Source organism: Tetrao urogallus (genome assembly GCF_951394365.1).
Source record: "Tetrao urogallus genome assembly, chromosome: Z".
Lineage (NCBI taxonomy): Eukaryota > Metazoa > Chordata > Aves > Galliformes > Phasianidae > Tetrao > Tetrao urogallus.
This window is the reverse complement of record NC_136816.1, coordinates 11,839,616-11,853,068: the sequence shown is the minus strand read 5'-3', so window position 1 is coordinate 11,853,068 and position 13,453 is coordinate 11,839,616. Positions and strand designations below refer to the sequence as shown.

At 36.9% G+C, this 13,453-nt stretch overlaps 1 protein-coding gene across 1 annotated transcript in view; it reads right to left on the bottom strand.

Moving 5' to 3' along the window:
* MSH3 (mutS homolog 3) overlaps nt 1-13,453 on the bottom strand; it is a gene marked incomplete at both ends in the record, with an annotated part of 110,524 nt that overhangs the window by 29,168 nt on the left and 67,903 nt on the right. Inside the window, 4 exons of the mRNA XM_079548616.1 lie at nt 2,748-2,855; nt 6,318-6,434; nt 7,784-7,848; nt 11,097-11,265. Of these exons, the coding sequence (XP_079404742.1) occupies nt 2,748-2,855; nt 6,318-6,434; nt 7,784-7,848; nt 11,097-11,265 (459 nt within the window). The remainder of the gene's footprint in view (nt 1-2,747; nt 2,856-6,317; nt 6,435-7,783; nt 7,849-11,096; nt 11,266-13,453) is intronic.

The following is a 13,453-nucleotide window of genomic DNA, read 5'->3' as shown; positions in this document are numbered from 1 at the left end:
GCAAATATTTCTAAAGATTGGCTTCATTTGGTTTGAAAAGTATCAGCTGATTAGGTTGCGATATTTTAAAGTATTTACATATTTTTTCACTACCTAGAAAACAGATTCTGAAGAACCATTATGAACTAAAAACTGAACAAGCAATAGCAAAGCACCCTAACTGAGGACAGTAGACATCTGACCTCTCAGTGCTGCAGCACCTCCTGCGAATTTTCACCATTTATGGATACATTTGATGTTCTCAGGATGATCCTGGACATCAACTCATGCAGCCTGCTATGGGAGCAAGCCTTGGCTGGCACAGAGTTAGCAAAGAAATTTGTTCAACTATGTTTTTGTGACTGACCACACACAGACCATAAAAATCAAAGACAACAGTAGGACAGAGTTGTAGTTCTATAAACACAAGCTGCACTCATATTTGGCAGCAACTTCCAAACATGTTTAAGAGTTGCCACAATTACTGTCTACAAAAAGAACATACTAAGCTGAAACTCTGAAACGAGAGTCTCTTTTTAGAAATAAATCCACAAACCAGGCTGATGGTAGCTGTATATTCTCTCAAAATCGTTTAAGGAAAAGTATTGTTTCAAATGGCTCCACTTAGCTACAAATTAGACTATATCCAAGGACACTACTAATACAGCATCCATAATTCTGCATTACATACCAGTCTGAAAATTTCCACCTCAAAAAGCTGTGTGATCTTCACACAAAAAATGCAAATCAGCATTGTTGCTAAATTATTACTATGATCTATTTTTTTGGGGTTTTTTTGCAAACTAGTTCTCTTTTTTCATCATAAGTGAAAATCAACATTCACTGGAGAGGTAAATACAACTTAATGCCTCTCCAACATTTTCCTTCATAAGCACTCTGTGAAAAGAGCAATAACTTAGGAAAGTGGCAATTGCTGAGAAGAGAATACTCAAATAAAACCACAGAACTAATGCTAAATGATCCATATGGTATTTTAAAATTCTGCCCTCATCTTTGGAAATCATAACTTTTTTTTTCTTTAACTATTTAGATCTCCTTCCACATGACTGTGAGACAGGATCTAGTTTCAGCATGCTGTGGTCCTTGCTTCCTGTTCTGGTTCCAAACAGTGGGGTTTGAAGAAGCAGAGCCTCATTCTAAAGGTTTCTCCTATGTCTCCACAATGAGACAAGCATATGTCATGCAGTGGGAAAAACCTGAATTGCTTTGGAATGCACTACACATGGTTAAGTCATGGAAAAAAAAATCACCATCTGCAGAGTAGACAGCACAAACACTACGTGACGATGTCTAGGCTACCTACACTACCGTCTTCACACACGTAACTTTGCTGCCTGAGAGCCCTGACTTAGTTTATCTTCCACGTAAAGGAAGAGCCTCCCATCACAGGTTTCCCACAGTGCCCTTTGGAAACTGTAAGAGGTGCTTACCTCTTTCCAACAGCTGTGGAACATCTAGTAGGATGATTATAAAACTATCCTTACTCAGACAAAAAAGCCTCCTCTGAAATGTTTGAATTAGTTAACATGAAAGTCCCCTTCAAAATTATTGACATCTTCCCTGTGGCTGAAGTTGAACTGGGAAGACTCCTCCCTGCCAGTTTACAAGCTGTAAGCCTCTCTTTAACATCCAGTGAATTATTTAAACTCTGTACAGTGAATTAATAAGATTTCTGCTTGTTTTCACATCTGAGTATACAAAAATAAGGGCGCAATTTGATAGAATTTGATTTTGATAGAAGCACACAAGATCCCAAGAGTCCACAGGAGATCAATATTATCTGTAATGCTGCATAAAAGCAGAAGCATATGTAAATCGATTTCCCTTCATCCTCATACATTCAATACACAATTTGTTGTATTTCCACAAGTCTCAAGCTTCACTAATTCAGATGGCTGATGTCCATAAGTAACTGATCATTTGTGCACAGCCTCACAATGAAAACATTTACTGGAGACTAGGGACTGGAAATCAACTCTTTAGAGAGCTGTCTGAAATAAACCTAAGAAATAGTAACTAGCAGCTTGTAGGACAGCACTAACAAGTGTGTGTCTGTGGGGATGGAGACCTCTTAGTATGGAAATGGGCACCCTAGAGAGTGACTGTCTTTATGTGAAGGCAAGATAGGGCTTGTGATGATAAAGGAGCACATAAGGTACAAGGTGGACATGCTCACGAAAAAGCTTTGAACCAGTCTCTAGGGAAGCAAAGGGCTCATATCTCCTCAGCACAGAGAGCAAGAAGGACAGCCTTGGTACCAGTAGAGACCTAGGCTGCACTGCCTGGTGTGCATGAGCAGGTCTTTGTCAGAGGGATGTGAGCAGCTCATCTTAGCTAAACACCCTAGGATCCTTGGTGAGACACTACCACTGCTGTAGCAGGTGGGACCTATGTTCATCTGAAATACATCCATGAAACAAGCTTCACACACCATAGAGTTTTTAATATTAGAAAGATAAAAATAAAACAAAAATTTCCAGGTGAAGTTCAATGTATATAATGTATCTTTAAGATATTGTCTGCCAGACTCATGTAGAACAAGAGACAGACAAACAGAAGTCAACAAATATGAACAGCAATGTTTAAGGAATTGGAACACAGCTAGAAGCATGTGCAAAATCAAATTAAGATGAAACAGTTGTAAACAGTTTTAATTATACATACTGTGCTACATATACTCAACTCAAATTTACTTTAAAAATTCAAATTCCATATAAAATCCTAAATAAAAATTAAAAATTGATTACCTGCAGTAGTCTCCCTGTTTAGCCACCTGTGCCAATGAGAACAGACAGTCGATAGTTGCTAGGTGACCAATCGCTTTAGATACGGGGTGATAATGCTCACTAAAATGGCTATACCAAAACAGGGAAAAATAGCAGGAGGAAATAAGAAGAAAAAATTAATTCCATACAAATACAGATGTATTTTCAAAATATACCCCACCCAAGTTTTTCAAAGGGCTCCCGTGGTCTTTAAATTACTTGAATTCAAAGCTCCCAGCAGTGTATTAAGTTACAATTTGATGACACAATCTTAATCAAGATGAACTTCATGATCCTATTGTAACAGTGAATTATTTTTAAGTGCAACACTGCAGACAAAATGAAATTCACTAGATAGCATGTATAGGGTCTGCAGTTGATCCCTGCTGCCTAAACGAGGTCTGTAAAAAATGCCTGTTTATCACAGTGGTATCTGTATCAATTCACTTCAATCATAAGTAAAAAATATATATTATAAAAGTGCCTGATCACAGGAACTGCCTGCAATTTCAACAGAAATTGTTATTTACAACAGAAAATTTGGGAGTTAGTTTTCCATTTATGGTACTGTTTCCCTCAGTGCAATGATGAAATTACCAGGAGAAAATAGTTTTCAATTGACTTCTTTCTCTTACTACTTATGAATTTCTTTTCTCATCTGCCAAGCTCAAGGAAACAATATGGAATATAAAACTAGAAAGGAAGCAAAATCTGAGGGTGAGAGAGTAGACTGTTGCATGCTACTACCAGCTCTGAAAACAGCAAAGAAAACATAAGAAGCAACAGATCTAACATAGAGAGATTAACATATGTCAATTCAAATTTACATGGCTAATTTAGTGGCAATAATTATTTAACAGACTAAATTACAGTATTTAAAATCACAGAATTATAGAACCGTAGAATTGCTCAGGTTGAAAAAGACCTTCAAGATCATCAAGTCCAACCACAACCTAACCATATCACCCTAACTCCAACAGCCCTCCACTAAATCATGTCCCTGAACACCACATCCAAATGGTTTTTAAACACATCCAGGGACGGTGACTTAACCACCTCCTGGGGAGCTTATTCCAGTGCTTAACAACCCTTTCTGTAAAGACATTTTCCTAATATCCAACCTAAACCTCCTGTAGCACAACTTGATGCCATTTCCTCTCGTCACCAGTGAGAAGAGACCAACCCCGCTCTCACTGCAAGCGCCTTTCAGATATTGGAAGAGAGCAATAAGGTCTCCCCTCAGTCTCCTCTTCCCCAGTGTAAACAGCCCCAGTTCCTTCAGTTGCTCCTCGTAGGGCATATTCTCCAAGCCTTTCAGCAGCCTTGCTCCCCTTCTTTGAACCTGATCCAGCACCTCAGTGTCCCTTCTGGACTGAGGTACCCAAAACAGCTAGAGAAGAGCAAATTGGAATGCGTTTCTCATTTCTAACAAATAAACATAATTGCTGGGTTCCTACCAAGAGGCTGAGCCTTGCTCACACTCATGGCATCACATTCAGCATGACCCAGGTACCAATGAAGGGAATGGAAAATGATGGCTTTGCTCCTATAGCCCTTACAGAACTGGTGGTAACACAAGTGTCACAAAAGGTGATTTTCAGGCCTCACAACTGTTTTGAAGAGCTCACAGCACAAAAACTCATTTTAATACTCACCAAAACAGGAAATTTAGTACATCATTCAGCATCTAATCATCATAGATAATTTCCAGAGTGTTTAATCACTAGTTAAATAGTAATATTCCAAAATATTGCTAATGTCTTTCATAGGGGTGGTCAACCTGTGGTTCTGGAGATGCATAAAGATCATAAATCCAAGAGTTGCTCCTAGTCTTGCGCTGTGTCAAGACTTGCAGCGGGAATCTGCTGACAGTTAATTGGAAACCGTCACAAGGTAAGAAAAATAATTAACACAGGCTGCTGGGGGTGAATCTGCACATTATAACTATGTTAGCACCTGCCAGAGATATCCTGAACAAATTCCTTTCCTTCTCACTAGTTCCAGCCACCTGCTTCCAGCTCCTCCGTCCTCAGAAAATGATGCTCCTGCTGAGAAGCCTGTTCATGGAGCTAAATGCTTCAAAATCTTTCTTTTGCAGAATCACTGTAACTCCAACCCTGCTCACTGTCTGAGTGCAGAGGTCCCAGTGCTGTCAGCATGGAGTCTCTACACATACAGAGAGGTAAGAGCACCTGGAGAACGACATTCTTAAATGCATATTCAGGCCAGTCCTATTGTGCAACACGAGGTGGGACCCTTAGGAGAAACCATTCTATCCTATCACACGTGACCCAAAACTGGAGCAGCCAAGTCCACCACATCTGACAGATATGGAACACATATCCACCACAGAAATATTCTGATACTTAAGTATCTGCATCATTAAGTTTGATCACTCATCTTTACAAGACAAACAGCGGAGTCACTCTTTCTATTCTGTATTTAAATCAGAACACAGTAGAATCAATGATATACAAAAATGCAACCTTTTTTAAAGAAGATGACTACAAAAGGCCACTCACATATGACATATAACATACACGTAAGTAGAAGAAAATGAGATTTCAACACAGCTATGTTTACTTTCAGAAATTTAGCATGATGGTAGATCACAGTAGATAAAAAGTCTCTCATGTTGAGACAGCTTCAGAGGGAACTTGCTAACTTTCAGTAGTGGGGACAAAACCACAACTGAAAGTCACGCAGTAATCAGTGCACAAGATTAGGAATAATTTCAGTGGTCTGTAACTTGTGGAAGTGAAAAAATAATTTATAGCCTGACACTTGAAAAATCAAAGGTATTCAGAAATTGAGAAATCATTTTTAAACTTCCAATTTGAAAATCTTTCAGCTGAACAGCCACATAAGTGTCTCTGCAACTCTGATCTGAGATAAACAGATCTTGCACTCCAGTTGTGAAGCATAGAAATACCCTAATTACCTTCTAAGAAACAGATTCACAATCAGTTGCAGAGTTAGTATACAGCTGTGGTGGCTCACATTGACCCAAGAGATTGTCTTAATCTCTTAACTCTGAACATTTCCTGTCCAAAAACTGTGAGAAATACTGCAAAGTACTTTTTCTTTTAGTATGGGTACACTTAACTGTGAAGCCATACAATTTATCAATTCATATTGAAAGAGAATTTGTTTAGCTCATATAATGAATTCTTATTTCTCCTCATTTGCATTGTGCATCACTAATAAAACTATTAGATTCCATTCCACTCATGTACAGTGAGTTGCACTTTAAGATTCTTAGTGTTGTGATAATAACTTTCAAACTTTGAGAGCCACACATACTTAATAATGTATTTTCATCAGAATTTCAAAATGTGGAGATATCACTACTGCTGTCAGTTCTCAATCAATTTTATGTTCTTGCCTTAAAATACTTTAAGAACAATATTTTGATGATATTTAAAATTTGCTCAGGGTAAAATAACAATCAATTTTTTTTTCTTTTCAAGAAAAAGATCTTTCTTTTTCTGTTCTTGTAGTAAAAATAATATAAAATACAATACAATGATAAGAGATATGTTGTAAACTCACTCTAGAAAACGCAGCCACTCAGCACCACAGTCAAGGACTAGCTGCTCCCGAAGCTGATTGAGATGTCTGTAATGTTTTATAATAAAAGGAGAGTGGAAACGGCTGACAGCTTTTGTGCTACAAGAGAGAAAAAGCCAAACAAGAAGTCAAGGTTACTAAGCAATCAGCTATAACGTTTACATTCAAAATTAGATAAATTTTCTTATTCTCTGTGAGCCTTGAAAATGTATGTCATATTAAAAAAAAGAAGGTATTTTAATGCAGTAGTAAACTCTTTTGATGCCAGTGGTCTGTCTGTATTGTGAATAAAGTAATTGGTTTCTGCACCACCGCCCATTCAAAAAGCTTTTAAAAGCTTTTTCACAAAGTAGTACATGTCAGCATCGGGTACATGTTTCACAGAATTCTGTTCAGCCATACACTGCACAAATTGATGACCTTCCTGTTACCGATCAAATATACAAAGAACTCCCAAGAAAAAGATCAGCTTAAAAAGGAAGACTATGACAAGCCTGACATAAATGTGTTGAACACAGAGTTCTGTACGCATACAAGTTTCTGTTTGAGGCACTTGCTATTTATCCATATATTCTAATCAAGAACTCTGTCTGGCATTCTCAGACATTTTTTAATTCTGAGGTTAGCATTGTTTTTTTTTTCTTTGTTTTGTTTTCCAAAATCCAGATGAACTGGAATTTGCTCCTCCTTATCTTACTTCTGGCTAATCTGTTTAGTTCAAAGTTGATTCAATTCAATATTGATCACTTGTATAAGTCAATAATAACACTTCAGAGTTCACTCTGATTATGCCAGTTTCAGGTGATAGAAATCTGGGCTCACACATTATAACACTAAGGTATTTGACCTGGTTAAATAATAAAACAAGTGACTGAAAAGGAAAAAAAGCCAATTATATAGTTCATTCCATCTCTCTACTGGAAAAATTATCCAAAAATGTCTAAGAATGTGATTAGGTAATATTAAATAGCAAGCCAAGCAATGTTTGTGTATATGAGTAAAATGTCTTTTCACATTAAATATAAGTTTATTGAAACATACACGCAGATCTATGCATGCTAACCTTTACCTTTCTAAATAGAATAAGAACAGTTATCATTTTGAGAGGCTTATATCTACTAACTACAGGAACAATTCAACCAAAACAACAGTTCATACACCAGTATATATACATGATGTTAAAAAATAAATATATATATATGTATATATATATATATATATATAAATAGGGATATATCACATTAAAACATTTCAAGAATTTTTAAGAAAAACTTCAAAACTTATTATAGCAGTAAATAAGTATAATCATTTGGTTTAGTTGGGTTTTAGTTTAAAAATAAAAAGTACATGGAGCAACAAGAATGTGTTTCAGGTTAAAATTAACACCAAAGAACCACGTTTATTCTTATTTTTCAGAATAGAACAAACTTGAAATACATTTTACATACCTACTAACCATAACCCAGTTAGATGGCACAGATGATATACGGGAATTTTTTACTTCTACCAAAAACTAAAATAAACAGAAATGCAGTATTAGACATCACAGGTTGTTAGGAAGACAACAGAACCATATTTTCTTCTTTTAACAAGAAATCTGCCTACGTCAAAGGAAAACCATGTTTGACCTGAAGGCTGCGTAGACGAGGAGCTAATGTTCCTTTTCCCCAGATGTGAGGGTTATGACATTAATATTTTCTATCAGCAGCTCCCATCCTGAGCTGTTCCAGTGCAGTGACCCCTTGCTGCAGCTTCTCTGCCCTCCTCCAATCACTAACGTGCTCTTTTCACCTCCCTCCCACCAAGACAAAACCAGATCAAAGCTATTAAGTGAGTCCAGTTATGTGATCTGACCTAGCTGTGTACCCAATCAGCACACAATTTATTTACATAGCACCTACATTATAATCCACGTGTGCTGAGGATACTCCACATCAGAGAGACTGGCCTTCTGAAGGATCAGTGATTTACACTGAGCATGCTCATCTGTGACATTTCACAAACAAGAACTCAAAATCTCAAATGCCAGCACTTTATCTACAGTGCATTACTTCAAATTTAGATACACTTGAGGTCAGAAACAGAGGGAATAGGGTAAAGCAGCAGTAATGCTAAGAGGCTCAGAAAAACAAAAATATCATGTGTTATTGCATTCATATTGATTATCTTTACAGCACTGTGCTGAAGTCCTAGATGTTAAAGAATTGAGGCTTTCTCAAATAGAAGAATTTATTTGCAAAATGAATTTCTATCAGAGATTAAATTAACCCAGAATCTGATCACCTTTACAGTAAACCATCAGACTCTCATCTCAGAAAGCTCTTCCATTACAGCTGGAGTGATTTAGATAAAACCTTCCCTCTCTCACCAGAATAGCTAGCGACCACCTCCAAACACAAAGAATAATCCTAAAATGATCACAAATTTCCACAGAGAACATATGATAATAGTTCTTAACTCATTTAAAAATATTAAAATATTTGATACTGTAGAAATTTTTAAAATCCATAATAACGTGAGATAACATGCAAACAAATAGAAGAGGAGATCTATAAAGATTTGAAAATAAGCCAACTGCTGCTAGTGATAGCATTGCTGCTGTTGTTCTGATATTAGATTTTTTTGGAAGTTCATTTCAAAATAATTAAATATGACGTGTTCACAAAAGGAAGACAGAAAATAATCTACATTTATGTTTATATTGGATGCCTAACTGAACCCAAGACAGCCTAAATGAAAACAGGGTTTAATTGCCTGGTTTGTTTGTGTGGCCAGTGAGAAACCACGAAAGAAAATGTGACCTCCTTCAAAACAACAAAAGCATTAGCACTAGTTTTTTCACCATTTAAATCTTAGCTCTATCTTGGAGAAATAATGGAAGTATTAAATACATTGAGATCAATGCACTGTTTATGCCATTGTAGGAAGCAAACATTTGCAAAATTTCTCTTTCAACCCTGCCTGAAACAAATAACCATGCTGTCACCATCTAGACAGCTTTCTGTTCTGTTTAGCATCTCTAACAATTGACAGTAGAGGCATGGAAACAAAAGATAAGATAGATAAAGGTGTGACTCCTTGTGTGTTGGAAAAGGTGTGCATCATCTGGAGATTCATCAGAATACTAACAGACACTTAGCAAGAGTTAATAGTTAAACAGTGCGCTGACTGAATATCTAATGGCATGCTCGCAAAAACAGGTATAGGAGCTCACATTAAACAGCGAATAGTTAGAATTCATTTTTCCCTAAGTTGTTTCCTTGCAGTTTCACTCTCCTCCAGAACAAACGAACCATAAACCTACTTCTGCCCAGGCCAATCACTAAGAAGTTTTGAACACTACTACAGCTGCAGCATGGTACAAGAATGTAAGAATACACCAGACTGATCTGGGGGAGAAAGACCTAGCTTGAAAGAGACTCTTCCTATTCCCTGCTCCTCTAACTCGATTCTCTTTCCATTAATGCTTCACCTTTAGTGCCATTCCTCACCTCAGTGATGATCTTCTGCAATGCTTTTTCTGCTGCCTCTTTTGATGTCACCAAAACACTCATCCCAGACATAATTAGGTAACAGCAACCCATAATTTTCTGCTCCTTTCAAGACAGAATTCTCAGTTCACAATAGCTTACAAGCTATCCACTCCTACAAAGACCTCCTCTCTTAAAAATGTACAAGCTGACTTGTGGCTTTTGAAATTGTCTGATTCAGTTAGTATCTGGTTACACCTCAGACTGTCCTCTGTCTTTAACCAGGCCTTCTTTTCTCCCTTCCTCCATACAGCTGTCATTGTCCACCTTGCAAACCAACCCATACATGAGAAACATTTCTAATCCTGGCTCTTCGCTTCTTCCCGAAATTCTGTTTTTTCTTTGCTTTTTTTCTTTGACTTCAGCATCCACGCTGATGGCCTACCCAACTTGCTATCTGCTCTCCTTAGTGTCACCATATGAGGAATATTCACCTGAGCTCTTCAGCATGCTCTTCTCCCCATTCTAATTGGCTAATCTCTTTTAACCCGAACTCTCATGCTATTTCCTCACCGCATCTCAGTGTTTCTTTCTTTTCCCAATTTTCTGTGGATTTTTCCCCAAACTTCCTGTTAGTTCCCAGATGATAATGCTGTACAGCTCTGCCTCGCTGCTGCTTTCAATACCCTTACAAATCTCTCCAGAACCGTTTTCCCTTTACTTTGTGCTGAACTTCTCAGCTCACTGAAGCACGACCTGTCCACGCTGGCACAGCATCTAGCACACAAATGCTCTGTCCACAACCACTGTTTCTAAGAGTGAAAAATAGTGAAGTAACATCTATCACTAATATTAATGTTGTTGTTCTTCTCTTCTGTCTTTCAAATTAGAGTCTTAATCAGTACTTACAAAATTCTTCTACCATTCCCCAAATTAACCTAAAGCCATGTCTCTAGGTTCTCTGAGAATATTTCTGCACTTAATAGCCACATAATTAACCTCAAAGTATGCAACTGTTTTTACACATAGGACAAAGCAAAGCATTACAGAGCTAAATCCAACTTCACTAATGTATTTTTTGTTCTTTAAATAGCTAAAGTAAATTGAGTTAACAAATACAAAAAAAGTGTCCCTGTCAGAAAACTGTTCTTCAAAGACATACAAAAGCATATGTTAAGATGACCTCATCAAATATCATACAAATTGAAGAGAGTGCCAGCTAAGGCCCAGCCTTCCGCTATTTTTTAATAGTGAACAAAGATACAGTCACAAATCACAGACATTGTATTACCTCTTGACCAGAAACTGTAACATACTCTGCAGAAGGATTCTTAATTTGTTCACGAATTTCCAGAAGATGTAATTGGATTTTAGCCAACACCTCCAGGATCTCTTCCTTTTTATTTCTGATGACAGGGAAATCTGTAAGGTCTTTGAATAGTTGGGTTTTATCTCCAGTCCTATCCATAAGAAGTGTAAGAAAAAAGAACAGTAAATCAAAAAATGCATTCCCTATTTGCCATTTTTATTAATTATTCTCATCTGTTTTAACACTATATTTCTTTTTAAATTCCATTTGGTCATAGTGCAGCACATTTATCAGAAACTGTCATACACACCACATAAATAGAGAGGCACTGTGCATACAAACTATCAAATGCTACACAAAGACAGCTCCAGAAAATGTTTTCAGAACTCCTTCCAAATCTAACACATTATGCACATTCTTCTCTTGTTTTATTGATTTGGTTTGGCTTTTTTTTTCTTTCTGTCTCCTCTGAATGTGAATTCTGAAGCTTTCTCCTCATTCTCCCTTAATCCAGCAGTGCAAAAAAAAAAGAAAGCACAAGTTGTTCCTTTATTTCTCAGTTTGTGTTTCTGGAATGCAGTTGCTGTTTCACTCTGCAGCATCTTGAGTACAAGCAAAATCTTTATCAATACTAAATGTGGAGTTCTGGATAATTTCTGTACAACTTGTTAACAATTTGTTCATGGATTCAGAATTTGCCAAATTTGGGCATATTTCCATGAAGACTGCAAAGAAAAATCCTTCCCACAAAGCCTTCATCAAAGTACGAGGGCTGCTCTGAAAGCAGTGCCTCCTATTTTATGATGTTGGCCCACAACAACAGGGGCGGATGTTGGTGGTACGGCAGCATGAACTGAACCTTCCCACCAATATCCCATTACATGTCACTGCTGTGTGACACATGGCAGCAGAGGGGCAGTCTGACAAAATGGTGTCTGACATGGAAGTGCAGCTGGAGCAAAGGAGTGTCACTGAATTCCTCCAGGCAGAAAATGTTGCACCAATTGACATTCATAGATGCTTGCTGAACATTTATGGAGACAAACACTGGATGTGAGTACAGTGAGATGATGAATGGTGTTTCAGCAGTGGCGACAGTAACAGCTGTTCACTTCTGTGGGTGCAGATTGTTGTGAGTGCAGCGTGCAGGCTCACGTTCATTGCTGGTGAAAATGCATAGCTAATGGTGGTGACTGTTGAAAAGTAGCATTTTGCAGCTGAAAATGTGCTCTATCAAATAATGTTCTTGTGTTCTTTGTAGCTGCTGCAGTTTCCATGGAAATAAGTAGGAGGCAGTACTTTCAGAGTGATATATGCGGAATGTAATCAGAAGTTTTTCAGATGAGCTTTCTTCTTTTCATGTTAAAAGATTTACCTGAATATTTTTAATATATGCAAAACAGTGTTCTTTAACAGGCTCAGTATCAGAAAGTGACAGAATTGTTTTGACTGCATTATCTTAGTTCAGAACTGAAACCTGAAAAGAAAATGCTATTCAAATGTTTAAAACTGTGAAATTGAACAAATTATTACAAATAAGCTTGTCATCAAAAATAAGCAAATAAATATCTTACTAGCAGGAAAACAATAGAAAGTAGTGCAATCAGTACGAAGTTAACTGTATTACATATTTGTATTTTAGAGCAAGTACAGAACAGTAACTGTTAGTTACATAATTTCCCTGAAATTTTATATTTGGAGAGTAATTAGGAAATGAGGTAATAATATATGGAAGAGACGAAGAATTCCAGTGTCCTGACCAATTGGATATCCTTTTCTCTGAAAATGAATTCACATGTTGATCCAGTGACCAGGCAGGTAACTCAAAAGCTGTGTTCAAATTTTGCATTACATGGACATAGCTATTTTATGTGACAGTAAAGTGACAGTAAAGACACCATTTTAAAATACAATACTAATTTTTAGGAACAATTTTGCGCTAATTAGACTTGTTTCCATGGGAATGTAAGGAAAAAAAGATCTCTATAGCCAGCAGCTGATAGCAAAGACTGTCACTGCTACGTAATGCTTACCAAAAATGCAGAAGTTGAAAGTTTAAAACAAGATAAAAATCACAAATCCATCCCAAAAAGCTCTTGGAACAGAGTTTTGAAAAACACTATACCATATACTAAAATTAACAAATGATGCACGTGTGTGTCTAAGTGTCTGTGCACATATGTATGTCAATAGTCATCATAATTATTATGAGAGGTTTTTGAGCAATAATAATATGGTCACACAAGTTTGATGTGACCAAAATGAAAATTATTCATCTTGAGTCTTCATCTTGAATAAGTGAATGCAAATAAAATCTATACATTCTGTAGTTCTACTTT